Source organism: Mauremys mutica, chromosome 3 (assembly GCF_020497125.1).
Source record: "Mauremys mutica isolate MM-2020 ecotype Southern chromosome 3, ASM2049712v1, whole genome shotgun sequence".
NCBI classification, from domain to species: domain Eukaryota; kingdom Metazoa; phylum Chordata; order Testudines; family Geoemydidae; genus Mauremys; species Mauremys mutica.
In genome coordinates this window covers 196,643,886-196,663,839 of record NC_059074.1, presented here as the reverse complement: position 1 = coordinate 196,663,839, position 19,954 = coordinate 196,643,886, and the positions used below count along the sequence as shown (strand labels likewise).

At 42.9% G+C, this 19,954-nt stretch overlaps 1 protein-coding gene across 1 annotated transcript in view; it reads left to right on the top strand.

Moving 5' to 3' along the window:
- COMMD1 (copper metabolism domain containing 1) overlaps nucleotides 1–19,954 on the top strand; it is a 117,761-nt gene that overhangs the window by 37,416 nt on the left and 60,391 nt on the right. The window contains exon 2 of the mRNA XM_045008496.1: nucleotides 2,979–3,260. Within this exon, the coding sequence (XP_044864431.1) occupies nucleotides 2,979–3,260 (282 nt within the window). The remainder of the gene's footprint in view (nucleotides 1–2,978; nucleotides 3,261–19,954) is intronic.

Below are 19,954 nucleotides of genomic sequence, written 5' to 3'. Positions count from 1 at the left end.
GAATAAATCAGTAATAAGTCTGTTGAACTCAGTGGAGTTACACCTGTGAAAACCCCCTCAAACTTGCTAATATAATTCACTTTGGGTTCCCTGGAGTATAAAAGGCCCTGTACAAGTGCAGACTTGTCTAATTCCATTGTGTAACCTGGCAAGAAGTACTGGCAAAGTGAGCGCAGTTTTCTTAAAACACGTCAGTTCTGCAAAGGATATGCCATTGGGAGAATAAACACCTACTCCAAAGACTCTATGATTAATGATGGATGATTTTTGAGTGGACATATGCTTGACTATCTGTTATCATTCGCTGTTGTAATTGAATAGCAGTCTTTTTAGTTTGCAGCAGCTTGTGTTTCTTCCTTCTCAAATTGAATCCCTAATTTCTTTTTGGGAATGTGTTTAGAAAAACAAAACAAAATCTCAAGCTCACACCTCAGTCTCCTTCCCACTCCCTACTCTTTTTTCTTTCTGAGAAACGTTTTGGTTCTCTTTACTCCATTAATAAACAAAAGAGGTATAGCCACTCCAATCCCTTCCACCTACCTCTTCCTTTGCATGTCATCTTTTAATTCTCTGAGCACAGGATATGTCCTTTTGGAACATACTTATCATCAAGTCAGATATCTTGCCTGATGCTTTTAGAGAAAGGTGTAACCTGACCTTTCTTGCACTTTAAGCTCCATCTACACTAGGAAATTGACTGTAATTAGTAGTGCACCCTCTTGAACTAGTACTGAAAATTAATTAACTGCTAGAGCCAATGGGAGAAAGCATTCTTCAGCACCACTGAGTCTCAAGAACATTTCCTGTAATGTTGCTGGAATAAGTTTGTACTGTTTTGGGTGGCAGTGAGGCCATTTTTATCACTGGTTTGGGGGGACCCATTGGTGAAGGTTGGTAGCAACTAGTCAATAACCTGGTATAAGCAGAACCTTAAATGATCATCATAAGTCCCAGAGCATGAGAGGGTGAGGGGAAAATGCACAATCAGGGATGAAGATGATATATTTAGTTTAAAAATTAAAACCGTCTAACCTAAATTAAGATTAGTCCATAGACGCTGCAAAAAAGAGTATTGACTGTACTTACGTGTTCTGGTTGATTACTGAATGGGCATTGTTAAGAATGGTTGCTGTAAGAGCTCCATAACTGAAAGAAATGTTGTTGATGCTGCATGCAGTATGAATAGAATCATGTCTTGAAGCAAATTTAAATTAAAACATTGACTCAGACTTAATAAAGTGATCAAGAATTGAACCACTGTCATTCCTACATAGGTAATGAAGTGACAATGGAATTGTTTGTGGATATTTAAAGAATGGCTTGCACAGGTAGCAGGAACAATTCATATGCCAAAGAAAACAAAGGCTTGTCAGCCACCTTAATTGCTGAGCCAGGTTCTTTATAACTTCCATCTGTCTTCTTGTCTCAGAACAAAATATAATTGAGTTATGATGAGAAGGAATATTAAAACAAACTAATGTGGCATTGTATTTCTTGTGTCTTTTGTTTGATATAATATTTTGTTGTAACTCTCAGTATTTTAAAGAAAATATGCCTATAGTTAGAATATATACAATTAAAAACAGAAGAATACTTAGTTCACTATACCCCAAAAAATCAAAATTCGTCCTCCATAGTTGTAAACCTAAAGAAGTTTTGGGGGAATCGATTGTTTCCAAATTCCGATGTTTACTCATTTTGAATTTATACAGAAATGTTATGTTATATAATGCTTCTGATAAATGCAAATTAATTTTTAAAAATCCACAACGTTAATGCCTCATGATGGTTGCAAATTTAATACAGTTGGGATGGGAAAAAATTAAGGTTCCCATAGCAATGCTAACTGTCCACATTGCACATATGTAGTTTGATTGCTACTTAGGATGTTTGGTTTTCTTCCTTTGTTTCATACTATAGTGTTTATGGTAGCAGACTGGCTCTGACTATATGAAAACATCGGGTTATATAATTTACATTGAAACATAACTAGCAGTCAATATACAGACCAATGTGAGCAAGTTAGCTGTGCTCTGTAAGTGGTAATATTTGTTATTTCCTGTCATCCTTATGTTTTAAAATTATAAAAGTAGCACTAAGTGTTCCTTTCTAATGGACCCACTTTAGCAAAGTCCCAATTATACTGCATCTTGAGCTCAGTAAGGAACTTTTGCAGTGAAATGGACCAGTTTAGCAAGTTTCACCTTGCTCTTTTTAGGAGCTCTTTGCTGTGCCCCTTGATTTGTGGCAAAGTGTAACTTGACAAAGTGTTTAGTTTCACTGCAAAGTCCCTTCCTGTGAGGCACAGGCACCATAACTGAACTCTGCTTATTTTTTGTCTATTAGCATCTCAGTCTTGGATGCCAACTTTCAGTCCTGTGGCACTGTTCTAATTTGAGTTAGAACCAATAGCTAACGTATCATAAAGAGTCCATAAATCATATTATAGGTAGTGCAAGAAGTGATGCTTACAGGTAAGATTGCCTGCTGTTTTATCAGACCTTTGTTTTCAGTTATTTACAACTTTGCCAAACGTAAACCATTTGGGTTGAAAATTCCCATGCCGGGTGTATGCCTTAGGCTTTTTTTTCTTTTCTCTTTTCTTTTTGATGGGGGAAGGGACAGGGTGGTAGGGGAGAAGTTTAATCTAAAGCAGTTGGGCCATTTCAGAGAACCAGGTTGGGGTGGCCAACCTGTGGCTCCGGAGCCACATGCGGCTCTTCAGAAGTTAATATGCGGCTCCTTGTATAGGCACCGACTCCGGGGCTGGAGCTACATGTGCCAACTTTCCAATGTGCCAGGGGGAGCTCACAGTCAATTGAATGGCTTTTGCAGGGTTCCTAGATTTGCCCACAATATTCTTGTACAAAATGACTTTCATAAAAGTTTGAAAACGTATGGATGTGCTCTTTCTGTAGATTGTTTAGATTGTGAAAAAATACATTCAAGCAGGCTTTTCTTTCTTTTTTTCTCCCCAGTCTGTAGCTTCAGCAGACATGGATTTGAATCAGCTGGAGGCCTTTCTTACTGCCCAAACCAAAAAGCAGGGAGGTATCACAGCAGATCAGGCTGCAGTCATTGCAAAATTTTGGAAAAACCACAGAACAAAAATTCGAGAGAGTCTGATAAATCAAAGTAGGTGGGACAACACCTTGAAAAACATGAACTGGAGAGTGGATTTGAAATCGCAGTCAAGACACGTCGATCAAATAAACACCCCTGTTGCAATTGTTGAAATGGAGCTGGGGAAAAATGGGCAGGTGAGCTATCTTCATATTTAAAACTTAAAAGATCTGAACTTGGGAAACTCAGACTAAAACATTTTACCTATTGATTAATGCTTGCACCTGTGCTCGCCTTCTTTGGTATAATCTGGTTTCCCCACATAGTCCAGAATTGAGTTCTCAAATCCAATTCCTAGCCTTTTTAACTTCAGCTCAGGGTGTCCTGAGGTGTAGAAGGCAAACACTCACTCATTCAGCCTTCCTGGTTTTTATGCTAGAATTATTTTGAAAGTTTTCTCTGTTGCCATACACAGAATATGCTAAAACTATAGCATGTTGTTGTTATCTGCAAACAAATGCTAGTAATGGATATAACTACAAGGCACCAGGTTTGCTATAGGCAATATTTACTATGGGGAAATCTGCAGATGCTTTTAATTTAGGATTAGACTCGTGAAATATAGTTTTCATAAAATAAAGACCAATCATAAAGTTCTATTTGCAGTTTTCTTATTGTGACTGCTACTCTATGTAGTCACGATCTGTTTGAAAGAGATGGCTTCTTCCACCCAACTGCAGGAAACTTGAGCTTGGATTCTCAATTTTTAAGTCTGCAGCTCTTAAACGTTTACAGTTCAGTTACCTAGATAACCAAATAACCTGTTTTCCCATTATGAATTTTTATTCCCTTTAGATAGATAAATGGTTTTCTATTTGGTATCTCTTCCTTTGCAATGTTTTGGCAAACCTTGGAATCTTTTATTTTAACAGCATAGTTAGTATGATTCACTCGGTTTAGTACAAAATTAGAAAAAAAATCCAAATATCACTTTAAAGCAAAACCAAGCATATGCTAAGCATACAAGGTCAAGTTCTACCCCATTACATCTGTCCTTAGTACCCACTGTCTTATTTCTAACTGAGATCAGAATGTGACTGGAAGGTGTGCAAACAGAGAGAATGAGAATCCTACTGAAGCAGCATTTACTTTGCTTAATTAATAGCTTTTTATGTGAAACAGCCTGTTTGTTCAATCCTCATCTTTTGTCCAGATTTCTTGTGCATTTTCAACACAGTGGACATTCTCTAGCTATGCATTTCTAAAGTGACCCATCACTATAATATGTAAGAGCTTTAAAATTTTCTACCCAATCTTATCATTTTTTCCCATGTCTTAAGGTTAGAAATGAGTCCGTCCCATTAATAGCAAATGGAAAAAAAAAACCCTGACTATTAAAAAGAGTGGCACTGTGTGTGTGTATGTGTGTGTATATGTATATGTGTGTGTATATATATATATATATATATATATATATATATATATATATATATATATTAGTTCTTGTTGGAATTATTTTTTTCCCTCACTGGATTCCTTCAATAGCAAACTAATTTACAAATACTTTTATAGTCTGTCATTCTCGAGAGGGAGGCAGGCAAAGGAAACATGATGCAGGAGGGGAAAATGTAACAGGCATTTCTGAGAAATTTGATTTCTATTTAAAAAAAATCACAGCAAAAGGATTCCATTTCTATAAACAATATTCATGACTCACTTGAATTATTTTAGCAAGTCCTATTCATATTTCAAATATGCTTAACACAGGATTATGCAAATCTATTTCTAAATTACCATTTTCTCTAAAGTACATCCAGCAAATTCTCGTTTATTTTATTAAGCAAAATCCGATCTACTCAGTTAGTTAAGGGACTATTCAGTCTGAATGCACTGATTTAAATTATAACACAGAATACAAAGTGTACAGTGCTCACTTTAAATTATTAATTTTTTATTACAAATACTTCACTGTAAAAAAGATAAACAAAATAAATATTTTTCAATTCACCTCATGTAAATCCACTTAGTCCTACTTCTTGTGTAGCTAATTGCCAAGACAAACAAGTTTGTTTACATTTACGGGAGATAATGCTGCCCGCTTCATATTTACAATGCCACCTGAAAGTGAGAACAAAGGGTCGCGTGGCACTGTTGTAGCTGCTGTTGGAAGGTATTTACTTGCCAGATATGCAAAACATTCGTATGCCTCTTCATGCTTCAACTTGTAGGCTCTGAAGTTTTACTTTGTTTTGTTTTTGCGTGCAGTTATTTAAAACAATAATAATTCTACATTTGTAAGTTGCACTTTCACAATAAAGAGATTGTATTACAGTACGTGTAAGAGGTGAACTGAAAACTACTATTTCTTTTGTTTATATTATTTGTACTGTAAAAAAGATAGTGAACACTGTACATTTTGTATTCTGTGTTGTAATTGAAATCAATATATTTGAAAATGTAGAAAAACATCAAAAAATATTTATAATAAATTTAAATTGGTATTCTATTATTATTTAATAGTGCTATTAGTCACAATTAATCACAGTTCTATTATTTTTAATCTTGTGATTAATTGCAATTATATTTTTTAATCATTTGACAGCCCTAGAATAAATATATTGGAATCTAGCTCTTATTGAATAAGCCACCGCACGTTGCTTAATTAGGTTTCTCATCAGCTGGTAACATTTGAGTTAAATTTGTATATGTTTTTAAATATTGCTTCACTGAATCTTTGGTTTAGGGTCACAATAGCTTGATAGTTTTTTTTTCATTGATCTCTCTGTGGGGTTTATTCTTAATTGCTCATTGTTACATTCATGTCTTGAGTAAATTTGGAGTCTGTAGTACTTTTATTACTGTGATCAAGAAAATACATGTATTATTGCCAGTCTGTAATTTAACCGCCAGGACTTTTTTTTTCTAAAGTAAAAATGTGGATGTGATGTTTGATAGAACTTTTGAAGGTCTTTTCTTGGATTTGTTTAAGATAGCTAGCTGATGATTCAGGAATAAATTATTCAGAACAGACTGTTTTCATTTGGACACCTGATAGCAGGGGGTATATGTGTGTGTTGCTGTGTAACAAATTAACTTAAATATTTTATTCGTTTAAACAGAGGCAATGAAAAGCTCTGTAGGAAGTGCATCTTTCCAGAATTCAAAATCAGTCAAACAGATACTTCATAGATCTCTGTCTGCAGCTGATTAGAACCACTAAACAGGATATAGGATGTTCCAATGCAATGTCAGTTATCCCATGCTTTAAAGTGTAAATGTGTCAATAACTCAATCACTTTTTATGGTTTGCCATCTCTGAATTTAAACCAATATCAATGGTCTTATGTCTGAAAGGCTTTTTAAAGAACTAACATGCAGAGCTTGCTATGCTTCCATGACTGGTTCAGTAGCAACAACAGACCAAGCTTTAACATTTAGTTTGTGTTGGCTAATTTTATTAATGTTTTCTGCTGGATTTTATTTTACTCATATTATTGAGATTGAAAATTAAAATGTCTATTTTCTACAACTCATAACATATATGTTATTGATGTCATTCGGAGCCGTGACATTCAGTGTGACAAGAAGTGTGTTGCGAGGGGGTGGCTGACACAGGAAAAAGGGGGGAAATTGAGCTGAGTCGCTAAGGGGGTCCACTCTTTGGACTCTTTGGGTCCAGTCTTTCCATTCTTTCTGGTAAAACACTTTACCAAAACTGCTGCTCCCAGATTATGACATGCTTTTTTTCAGACCACTTTAAGGACTGTTGACAATATGGAGGAAATGAGTTGTTTTTCCCTCTCCTCCTTCCCAGTTAGGCATGCAGATTGCTAAAAATGTTGAGAGCTGGGTCTACTACAACAGATACTAACTCCTCTAACTTCAGGAAGGTAGCGTCCGTATTCTTGATTTGCATTTTGGCACTTTCTCAAGTGAATACTGTACTTAGAGATTTTATGTCTTTTGTATGTTCGGTATGCTGCTGCTGCCTGTCTTTTATAGATGGTTGTCAAAGAAGCATAAAAAACATTAGTCAGCCCCACCAAATACTCAGCTTCACTGGCTCCCCATTCATGTTAGGGGCTGACTGAAAACTGTCCTAAAATTGCCTTGCTTCAGCCTACTTCATTGACTTTTTCCTCTATCTACTCATGCCATTCTTTGCTCATCTATCACCAGCCTTTTCTCTTTCCTTTCTAAGCTTAATCTGTTGTACTTTCTAACGCCCTTATCCCTCTTCATACAAGAGTCTTATCTTCTACCATCTAAAAATGTCATCTTGTATCTCTACACCTCATTGACTCTATTTTCAAATTTGGTGTAGCTTTTCTCCTTTGCTTATACCTCTTCATCTCATTCTCCCTCTCTGTTATTTCTTCATAACTATTTTTTTCCTCTGAAGTCTTTTTTTGAGAGGATACATTTTCAGTGGCATCAGAAAGTAAATGTTTTGATTTTTGTACTATGGTTTGCTATTAAACCTTGGAGCTGTGCCATATAAACTTATGTTCTGGTCTGGGTGAGCGTCCTCCGATAGGAGACTCTCCCTTTTCCCTAGAGCTGTTTACTTTCCATCCAATATACAAATCCAGTTAATGTTAAACGTATTATTGGAAATGTGCACTTATAAATCAGCTGCAAACTATTCAAAGTAGAAATGCTTAATTAGTCACTTGCAATGTATACCTGTCACTGAGGTCCTCCAGTTTACCAGAGAAGGCAAACTTTTGTTTATATCATGAATAGTCTGCAGCTACTCCACTGCTGACTGTCTTTGACAGTAGAAATGTATAGAGAAAATATGTGCATTGCTAACACTATCCATTTTCCTTTTTACTGAAGAGTCAATTCTTTTTCTTCATACAAAACAGCAAGAATGGGTGATGTTAATTACTGGCTGCATGGCTGGGAACTTTAAAGGCAAAAGATCTGGTCATGGCATGAAGGGAGAACAGTACTTCATTGTATTCTGTTGTAATTTAGAGTCCAGCACTGAAGAGTATGACATACTCTCTGAAAATCAGCTTAGTTTAAGGTGGTCACAACTTCTTTCTGAGTTTCTGGAATTTAGAGAGACAAGGTAGGTGAGGTAATATCTTTTATTGGACCAACTTCTGTTGGTGAAAGAGTCAAACTTTCGAGCTTACACAGAGCTCTTCTTCAGGTCTGGGAAAGGTATTCACAGTATCACAGGGCTTGTCTACACTACCCGCCAGATTGGCGGGCAGCGATCAATCCAGCGTAGGTTGATTTATCGCATCTAGTATAGACATGATAAATCGACCGCTGAGCACTCTCCCATTGACTCTGGTACTCCACCAGAATGAGAAGCACAAACAGAGTCAGCAGGAGAGCGTCAGCTGTCGACTTACCACAGTGAAGACACCGCGGTAAGTAGATCTAAGTACGTCAACTTCAGCTACGCTATTCCTGTAACTGAAGTTGTGTATCTTAGATCTACCCCGTGCGGTAGTGTAGACAAGTCTACAGCTAAATACAAATTGGAACAGATTGTTATGCATAAGGAGTTAACACATGTTGCAAGAAACCATTCAAGGTGAAGTGGGCAATTAACACTTCAGTCTGTATAATAAAGGGGAGTTAGCAGGTTACAGATTGTTGTAGTGAGCCTTAAATCCAGTATTTTTATTGAGTCTGATGTCTAGCAAAGTTATGAATTTAAGCTGCCACACTCATCTTTTGAAGATGTTCTACATGTTTCCTTTGAGGACATGGACTCTGCACTATTTTCATGAACGTTGCAAGCACAGGGTGCACAAGAAGAACCGAATGAGTGGGGAACATGATGATTCCTTGAAGGACAGATTGCTGTGGAACATAGTGAAAACCAGTTCAAGGTTGTTAGTGGCATTTACGGAGCTGCTGAGGATGATAGCGTGTTGGTTCTGGGCCCGAGAAACAAGCACTGGCTAATGGGATCACATCACAATGTAAGTTTGAGATGATGAGCAGAAGCTTCAGAACTTTCAGATGGGCAAGGCCACATTCCTGGATCTGTGCATTGAGCTCACTCCAACCATCCAGTACAGGGACGAGAGAACGAGAGCTATACTGACACTGGAGAAGTGAGTGGTGATTGCACTGTGGAAACTTGCAATGCCAAATTCCTACTGCTCAGTCAGGAATCAGTTTGGAGTTGGGAAATCCACTGGGGGTGCCATTGTCATGCAAGTATGCAGGGCCATTAATCGCCTCCTGCTATGCAAGATTGGGACTCTCAGCAATGGGCAGGATATAGTGGATGGATTTGTAGCAGTGGGGTTCCCACACTGCGGTGGAGCAATAGACGGCACACACATCCCTATTTTGGCACCAGACCACCTTGCCACTGAGCATATAAACAGAAAGGGCTACTTTTCCATGGTTACGCAAGCATTGGTGGATCACCGAGGGCACTTCACTGACATCGGTATGGGCTGGTCAGGGAAGGTGCATGATGCTCACATCATTAAGAACACAGGACTGTTCAGAAAGCTACAAGCAAGGACTTCCTTTCCCGACCATGAATTACCATTGCGAATATTTAAATGCCAGTAGTGATCCTGAGGGGCCAACCCTTCTCCTTGCTCTCCTGGCTCATGAAGCTGTACACCGGCCACCTTGACAGCACCAAGGAATGATTCAACCACCAGCTCAGTAGGTGCAGAATGACAGTTGAATATGCGTTTGGTTGTTTGAAGGGTTGCTGGGCATTGTCTTGTACTCACAAGATTGGACCTCAGTGAGAAAAATATCCCAATGGTTATAGCTGTCTGCTTTGTCCTGCATAATATATGTGAAGCAAACAGGAAAAAGTTTCCACTGGGGTGGATGTGGAGCAGCTGTCTGCTGAATTAGAACAGCAGATACAAGGGCTAATAGAAGACCTCGATGTGGAGCTATACGGCGCAGGGAGGCTTTGAAAGAGTAGTGTGCTCTACCTGGCCCTGCTCTGTTGTGGCCTGGCAGGAATCGTGGTGATTGCTGTACATGGAGGAATATAACATTGTCATTGCACCTATTAACTTTGTTTGTAAATGATCTTATGAGTGACACTGTGCAATGACAGGTAATTGGTTGCTTTGAGAACTGCTGATCACTGGGCAGCATACATTGCGAACAGGGCCGGCTCCAGGCCCCAGCACGCCAAGCTCGTGCTTGGCGCGGCATGCCGCGGGGGGCGCTCTGCCGGTCGCCGGGAGGGCGGCAGGCGGCTCCAGTGGACCACCCGCAGGCGTGCCTGCGGATGCTCCACCGGAGCCGCGGGACCAGCGGACCCTTCGCAGGCACGTCTGCAGGAGGTCCACCGGAGCCGCGGGACCGGCGACCGCCAGAGCGCCCCCACCAGCGTGCCGCCGTGCTTGGGGCGGCGAAATTGCTAGAGCTGCCCCTGATTATGAACTAATAAAAATGAATGATGTTCCAAACAATAGAATTGTATTCTGTAACAAAATCAATGCAAAAAAAGGCAATTTTAAAACAAATCCATTAAAAAATTAATAAGAACAGAATTTATGGAGAAGTAAGAACATTCCTATCCATTTCAGCTACACATACACCAACCATGGCTTTCACGGGTCAATGTGCATGAAGCAGTGATTGTCTTTAATGTCCCCTGCGGTGGAGTGGTAGGGGTAGTGCAGTGACCCCCTGATGCAAGGGTGATAAGTTTTATATGGGCCCCTGGCACCCAGGCTCCCGCAAATGCGGCTCAACCAATGTTGAGACCAGACCTGCCTGCTGCCCCCACATGCCCCCTCCTCCCAGTGTCCCCCTCTCCCACTGCCAGCCCCGCCTGCCCTTTCCCTGGTGTGTCCCTCCTGCCGCTACTGGCTACCAGGGAGCGGCGCTGGGGGCAGGCTAAGGCAGCTGCTGCACCTGCAGAAGGAAGAGGGGAGGAGGCACATGACAGACTGTCCCCCCACCCCAGCAGGCGACTCCGAGGGGGGGCTTATCCTGGCTGGACCTTCTGAGCAGCAGCCTGAGGGGGGTTGGGTGAGTGTCATGCCGGGGGGGCTGGGGAGGGCCCTCCTTCCCCCAGAGCTCGCTGTTGCTGGCAGGAGGCCTCTCTGGTACCCAACTCCAGGTTAGCCTGCCTGCTGCCCCCCAAACTCCTCATCCCTGGCCCAGCCCTATGCCCTGCACCCCCTCCTGCACCCCAACTCTCCCAGCCCAGAGCCCGCACCCAGCACCCAACCACCACCACCCCCCCAGAGCCTCCTAGTTGGTGTTCCTTACATAGTAAATCTAGGCCTCTGTAAGAAATTTGGAATCTGTGGTTTGTGTTTAGTTCCAGCAGTAGCTTTCACTGCTAAAGAACAGGCTGAGGATATGTCATGAGTAAGTCGTGCTATGGGTAGGGAAAAAATTAAATCTGCCATTGCTGCTGCCAAAGATGGATAAACACTACAGTTCAGGTTGTAACCTAGCTATTTCTGAAGGTAATTTTAGAGAACCTAGTTTTAATAGACTGTATGTTCTGAAAAGACAGATCTGTTTTTGTAGAATGCAAAGAGATGCTTGCCATGGTAAAACAGTTCCAGATTCCATAACTGCAGAATAAAGAGAACATGGTATGCAGTGAAAAAATTACTGTACTTATTCTCCCTACATCCTTAAACTAGTCTAAACTTACATTACTGGAGCTATTGCTTCAGTCAAATATTGGAAAGTGCATTCAGTTAAGAGTCCAAACAAATCGATCAGCCTAACCACAGCAAGCCTAATAGACGTGATTAAAACTGTAAAAAAAAACCACTGAGTAGAAGTTAGTGAAAAATCACCTTAGTGACCAGGAAGAACATAATCACTGGAGCTTTTGTTCGCCTTGGAAATTTCTAACGTAGAGGGAACAGTTACATAACCGAGTACAGTGAAAAGTGAACGTACAAACATAGAAGGGCAACGGGTCACATAGCTCAGAGAGAACTAGAGCGAAACTGATTTATTATTTATTATTTGCTAAACACAACACATTGTACTGGTGGTGGTTCTTCACTTTGTTGATCCGTATCCTTTTCTGAAAGCTCAGCAAAAAAGAAATATGTAGCATATCACTGAGATCAGAACTTTAATTTCTTTATGAAGTATGTTGGTTCTAAAAGTACAGCTTTGAGGCATCAGTTAAAAAAATGTAAGTTTAATCTAATTTTCATTTTGTCAGGGCTCATGCTTTTAGGTCAAGAGGTCCTGGGTTCACTTCCCTGCAGATGACCCAAACTGGCATTGTTACATTTCTCTGTGCTGTCTCTAAGCTCTAGATCATAGTTTGTTCCCAGAGCCAGGAACAGAACTCAGGAATCCTGATACCCAACATTCTGATGCTAGTTTACAAAAAAAAGTCTCTCAGTATGGATTGTTTGTCAGAGGATAATTGCATGCTTCTTCCCTCCACCCCTTTCATCCCCCATTACTCAGATAGGTGAAGTAAGAGGTCCGTGCTTTAGTTAAGGGGAGCTGTCCTTTTACGAACATGGTGTGCCAGACTGAGTGTATTTGAGACTGAGAGCAATGTTTGGGAGATTTTGCCGTGTTCACCAAGTGGTAAATCCTGTCTGTGCAAACTCAGAAAAGCTCAGAACTTGTTTTAATAAACTTACCTTTCCAGAAAATAGCCTTCACTCTTGAAGGTGTGTCCCTAGCACATATGGGGGACTGGATGCCTTATGAGATGCTAATGAGCTTCAGAGCCTTTTGCCTATAGGTCACCTCTCTGAATTCAGTCGAATTTGATAGGCATTAACAATTATTCCCATCTGATTGATGATTGGTGCTCCTGTACAGGATGTTTAGTGAGTCTCCATTCCAGTTCCCACATCATAAACTCATCACATGCTTTGCATTAGTTTGCAGACTCAGCAGAGAAGCCAAGAACCTCATGAACCATAGCGATCGAACTGCCCCATTACCTTGTAATAGAACATGAGTGCTACTCTGTTGGCCAAGCAGGCACACTTCCCTTCGCTGCCTCTACTGGGGTTCAGAAATAATACGCTCTCCCTCTGGAGTCTTTAAACGATTTTCTCCTCCTCCTGGAGTTTAACTTCCCCCAAAGCACTCAGCTCCCTTTTAGGATTAGGGGTCTTCTCAGCCCTCCTTCTTGTGTTTGTGTGTTTTGTTCTTTCTGTCTGTCTTTGCCTCCATGGTCTGTAGTCTCCCCTCAGACCCAGGGATCACCCCACTCTCCTCCTGGGACTGGAGATTATGGTCCTGACACACCCATTCTCCTCTCAAGTTCAGGGTTTCTCGTTCTAGGGCCTGAGGTTTTCTCTCACGCTGTTCCCTACTTGGCACAGGTCCCCTTGTAGGCTTTGCGTTTTACCTCAGGCCAGCTGTGGCTTTCAACCAGCTTCTCCCCTTCAGCTGGTGTCTGTCTCCAATTAGTCCCCAGCTCAAAGGGTTCAGCAGCCCCCCTTCTGTTTGGTGTCTCTCTGATCTGAGGGAAGAGGCAGCATATATACAGCCATCTTTTCTAGAGCTGATTCTGACTGGATGGGCGGAAGGACAGCCTTGTCCCACTCTCTGTACAAGGCTCATAGTCCCAGGCCCTTAAAGGAATAGAAACACTGATTTTCCCTCAAACACAGCCTATTCCTCTGGGTCCGCTTCCTCTTTCTGTCTCCATATCTGCCTTTGTCATTTTCCTTGACCCTTGGATACCAAACTTAAAGGAGGGCCACACCGTGAGATAGATGAGATGACCCTTCAGTCCTCCTACCCTCTAGGGGACAGACCCCAGTGCCACATGCCAATAGAGCAGGGGCGGGCAAACTTTTTGGCCTGAGGACCGCATCGGGTTTTGGAAATGGTATGGAGAACCAGTTAGGGGAGGGGGTCGTGGCCTGGCCACCACCCCTAATCTGCCCCCCTCCCAGGACTCCTTCTCCATCTACCCCCCCCCCATTCCCTGATGGTGTCCCACCCCGGGACACCTGCCCCATATACCCCTCCACTCCCTGTCCCCTGACTGTCCCCATCCAATCCCCCCTCTCACTCCTGACTGCCCCCCCGGACCCCTACTCCCATTCAACCCCCCTGTTCCCCGCCCTCTGACTGTCCAAACCGCAGACCCCTGCCCACCCCTCAGAACTCCCCTGCCCTCTATCCCCAATCTCCCCGCTCCCTGCCCCCTTACCATGCTGCCTGGAGCACCGGTGGCTGGCGGCGCTACAGCCGTGCTGCCCGGCTGGAGCCAACCACTCCATCGCCACCGCACAGCACAGAGTAACGGGTCAGGCTGGGCTCTGCAGCTGGCCCAGAAGCTCACAGCCCGGCTGCCCAGAGCATTGCGGTGGAGCGAGCTGAGGCTGCAGGGAGGGGGAACGGCAAGGGAGGGGCTAGGGGTAGCCTCCTAGGCCAGGAGCTCAGGGGCTGGGCGGCTGTGGCCTGTGGGCTGTAATTTGCCCACCTCTGCCATAGAGGAAGTTTCCCTCAGATTAGGGTTGAGACATGCTGACAGGACAGTTCACGTGCAAAGTTTACCCTGCTGTAGATACAGAACTTCATTCAGTAGGGCTGTCTTTCAATAGCATGAAATCCAGACAGTTTTTAAAGACTGAGCTTGTGCTTATATGCAAATGTATTGCAAATCTGCACAAAATGTATTGTGGAGCTGCATGAAACTCAGCAGCTACGAAACATGATCTGGCTGGCCAGTCTGAATGAGGCCAAACTGTGCTGCAACCTTATTAACAAAATGGGCTCTAGCCCTGTGTTTCTCAGCATTTTTGATACCAGGGACTGGCTTGCTGCCTTCCTAAACTGTGTCAGGGAATTGTCAGGGACTGGCGCCCATCCATGGACTGGTCATTGAGAAACACTGTTCTAGCGTCAGTCACTACCTAGGCTTAGAGCAGGGTTATTCTATCACAGTTTGGCCCCATCTGTGCTTCCCAAATGGAGATTTAACCTTGCTGTGGTTAAACTAGGTTTTAACTGTCATATAGTTATGAAGCCTGGGAAGGTAGAATCACATTTGTAGACACAGTCTTTAGGTGATCAGTGTAGGCAGGGTCAGAGCAAAATAGAACAGATGAATTAAACAACCAAATCTTTATCACTGTTCCTGTGGCTAATAGCAAACGTGCGGCAGCAGCTACAGCAGATTGCACTTCCTGCTGAGTAACTACCTGCTTTCTCATTGAAGATACAGTACTTACACGCAGATTGTGTTTGTTGAGTGCTGCATTTCCAGCTCTTGAGAGGCCAGAAAGCCTCTTTCTGATGTAAGGCATGCTCCACTACAGGGATATGTCATTCATTATTCATGTTTGGAGATGAATACATTTTATACATCAAAAAAATCGTTCATAAAACTGTGAATGGTGGTTGTTTTTTTTAGTTTGTAAAATAATTTATCTCTGGAATGCACAAATATTAAAGGGTTGGGGGAAATCTAAAGCTTAACTTACAAAAAAAAATAAAGTTCTGCTTGATTCTGCAACACAAAGTATTAGAAATTTTCTCTACTGGCTAGCCTGTGTGCAGCAAATCCAATATGTTGGTTTTTCTTTGTGTTTTCGTTAGTTGGTGCTGTCTTGTTCTGTCCCCATTCTTGGGAGCAGTCAAGGTATCGAAATTTACAAGAAACTGACAACTCAACAAAGAAGCATTCTTGCAGATGTGAATGCCTTTCACATGGCTGTTCAGGCATCCTGGTATTACAAGGATGGCCGGACCAAATGGATCAAAACAGCATTTTACCAGCTGACCAACATTCCCCCACACTGGTAATATGCTACACCACTGCCAAGAAGAGTTTGGCGGCCCAGCTGGGCCCTGGTACACTAGATTCCTAAAGGACACCATGCTGGAGTCCAATACAAAAGCAACTGGGCCTGTGTGTGGGTGTCTCTCTCCTCACCCTGTGTAAATATTAAGGAAGGTGGTGCACTTTTTATTTATAAAATCTAGAAACGATAGAAAATATTTTAGGAGAAGCTAGGCTCCTTTTAGGGGGAGTAAATTCATATTGTAGAAAATATCATTTTCATGTAGATACTGTAACAATGAAGTTAGTCTCTTTAAATGTCTACTTCTCTTCTGCTTTATAGGTCAAGTTTTCAGCAGGTGGCTGCTGGAATTTTTACGTTTATTTTTGGTATCGTGCCTGTGCAGGTGCAGTTGTCTCATTTGTATGTGCAAATGCAGTAACTTTACAATTATACCTTTGCAGGCTGGCCTTTGCCGCCTCTTGCTGAAAATGTGGACCAATAACTAGGTCAGGAAATGTAACTGCCGCTGAAAGAGAAAACAGAATGTGATACCAAGTAGCAAAAAGGAAGGCCTTTAAAGTTAGCTGTATCTTAACATTTACCTCTTCTGCATGGTACAGTAGGAGCCAAGGGCCACTGAAGTTAATGTAGACTCCCATTGATTTTAATGGGCTTTGTATGAGACTCCAAGTGAATGGCTTTTCAAAGCAATTTGTGGTAAGCTAAAACCTGAACGCACTATAAACTGAACACTTGAGTTCCTGTCACCAGGGATTTCAATCATAGAAGTCAGCTGAGCAAATTCTCTCCTCTTTCTACTTGCATTTTCAGTAGCGGTTGGAGGAAGACACGTGTTGCTGTACTGTGACCAAGTGGGGTGGTTGAATAAGGCTCTGTGTACACTGCAGACCTTACATTGGCACAGCTGTACCACTGCAAGCTCTCCCGTGTAGTCACTCTATGCCGACGGGAAAGTGCTCTCCTGCCTGCAGGGCCGGCTCCAGACCCCAGCACGCCAAGCGCGCGCTTGGGGCGGCATTTTGCCGGCAGGGTGGCAGGCGGCTCTGGCGGACCTCCCGCAGGTATGACTGCGGAGGGTCCGCTGGTCCCGCAGCCCTGGTGGACCTCCCGCAGAAATGCCTGCGGAGGGTCCGCTGGTCCCGCGGCTCCGGTGGACCATCCGCAGGCATGCCTGCGGGAGGTCCACCAGAGCTGCGGGACCAGCGGACCCTCCGCAGGCACATCTGCAAGAGGTCCCCCGGAGCCGCGGGACCGGCGACCGCCAGAGCGCGCCCTGCGGCGCGCCGCTCTTCTTGGGGCGGCGGAATTCCTAGAGCCACCCCTGCCTGCCTGCATAATTAAACCACCCCCAATGAGCGGCAGTAGCTATGTTAGTGGGAAAATGTCTCCCACTGACATAGTGCTGTCCACACCGGTGCTTTTGTTGGTGAAATTTATGTTGTTTTTTCACACTCCTGACGGACAAAAGTTTTGCCGAGAAAAGTTCTAGTGTAGACATAGCCTAAGAAGCAGTTGATTAAAGATGCTAACACCTCTGTTCTTTGGTTGTAAATATGATTATCTGCATCTTTTTAAATTTCGAGGGATGCTCATTGCTCTCTCTGTTTAGGGCATGTCTAATTTTGACAGGGTGATTACACCTTCAGTACGCTTTGCAAAATATTGTGTCCTGGAGTAACTTTAAGGCCATGGAACCTGTCTGGCTTTAAATATGATATTTAGACTAAGGCTTTTGGATCCTTTGTGGAAATGCAGAGGTGTTCTAGTGTCTCAGCCAGATGAGGTGTATCTCATTGGCTCCAATTCAGATGTACAGTATAAAAAGCTGAGGGGCTTTTTTTCAGTGGAGAGAGAACTAGATGGAAGAGCATGTGATCTTGTATGGGATACAGTCTTGTTTGTAAGACTGCTTCTACTCTTTAAAATGTAAAGAAAACCTGAGGAAGGGGTGAGTTCCTTAACAATTTGCTATTTGTGAGAGGTTGACCTTATGGGCGCTTCTCCCATTTCCAGGGCCATTCCTCCTGTGACATCTGATTTGCCTCGGACATGTTCTGACATTGCACCATTTAAGTATTTCAGTGCATCACTGCAATGTTAAAAGTACGTTGTTGGTCTAAGAGTCAGTCCTACTAAAGCAGAGGTGGCTCTTCAGAGGTTAATATGTGGCTCCTTGTATAGGCACCGACTCTGGGGCTGGAACTACAGGCGCCAACTTTCCAGTGTGCCAGGGTGTGCTCACTGCTCAACCCCTGGCTCTTCCACAGGCCCTGCCCCCGCTCACCCCTTCCCACCTCCTCCCCTGAGCCTGCCATGCCCTCGCTCTTCCCCTCCAGAGCCTCCTGCACACCATGAAACAGCTGATCGGGAGATGTGGGGAAGGATGGGGAGGCGGCGGGGCTGCTGGTGGGCGGGAGGCACTGGGGGAAGGGAGCTTCAAAAAAACTTATAGTACATCCCTCCCCCCTTCTTTTCTTTTCTTTTTCTTTTTCCCTTAAAATATACAAGTACAGTCTAGTTGAAGATTAAGGTTCTCTGTCCTCCATGTGGGGATGAACACACATTTTGGGGTTTTTTTAGAAGCAGTTGCGCATAGGGGATTGAAGGTTTGAAAAAGAACTTTTCTGAAAGGATGTCAAAGTGCCAAGTCCTCTTCTTTTGGGGAAAAATTATCTTGTTTTTAATTTTAAACCAGTTTTTAAAATACTTCAGTTCTGTGCTTGGTGCCATTTTCAAACAGCAAAAGGGAGGGAGGTTGCTCCTAATTCAAATCCACCACCAGTAATAATGAATAAGTAATAAATTGTAATGATAGGTACTAAAGTTTCCTCCAGAGGATCTGATTCTTCGGTCCTGGCCTAGATTTCTGGCTGAGACTTGGGCTTAGGCAATGCAGGGAAGGACTGGGGTTGGCTTTCCAGCCAGCCATCATCAGGTTTCTGAGTCCCCAAAAAATCCTGGCTCTCAGGCATTCTTGTGCTCATCTCATGATGGGTTTGGCTGGTTGCCCTTAGTGGTGGGGGAGAGTGTGGGTAGCAGGTCCCAGGCAGTGCCTGGGATGGGTCATACCGTAGTGTAGAATCTTCTCCAGTTCACCAAAAAATGGACTGATCACATGTCCCCTGCTGGATTGCCTAATGTTATCCCTCATTTCAGTGTACTTTGTCTTGAGCTGCTTGCTCTTTTTCTGACACTGGTTGGCGTCCCTAGTGGATATCTGCTTCGCTACGCCCACAAAAAGGTCCTTGTTCCTGTGGCTGGCCAAAAGCGCTTCCTGAATCAACACCTCCCAGATGGTGGTCTCAGCACAGCTCCAGGCAGCTGTGCAAGGCATGTTGTGGGGCTTCTGGAGTGCTATCGAGGTTATATCACCAGAATGATGATATACTGGGAACCAGAAGCAAAGGGAGCAAAATCTGGCTCTGCAGTTTTAAAAGGGGGAAGGGCAGTCCTGGAAACTTGACAGCAGGACAGGGAGGGCACTCAAGTAAATGGACAGGTCAGTGACTGTCAACCTGCAAAGAACTTTAGTATAGCCGCAGAAGCAAGCAAAAAATGGTGCACAGAAATCGCATGCACATAAACAAAAGACCGAACTAATACAGTTCAAAGCAAGCCTAGTCCACTTTGCAAGAGTTCACAATAAATGTGTAGTGTACAGTGATGGGTTGTGTCGTGTGCATGCAAGTCTTTTGAAACCATATTAACTCGATCCAATTTAAAACCTGCATAGACAAGCCCTAAGAATAACTGAATTCTATTCCTTCTAGTGTATCAGAATTATCTAATCAGCTGCACCCAGGCAAATCTGTTAAAGGCAACAAGGTTGCATAGGCACGTCTGAACGCATATTTTCGACTGACAACCCTCTGTTACATTGTTGAGGTGTGATAAGGAAAGAATACCGCTTGCCTATGGTTAAGCAAGGTTAAACTCCACTGGTGCAAATCACAACTTTCCTTGTCTGCACTTCGGACAGGGTTTTCATTAGTGTAGCCACATCAGTTGCTGTCCACCGATTGCTGGAACTGGGACAGATCCCCAAATGTAAACTAGGCTTTTGAGCCTCATTTGAATTTGCAAGATTCCTGGTAGTCAGAAAAATTGTTTTGACATGTAAACTGATCATGTTTGATTACTGAGAGGCAATAAATGTT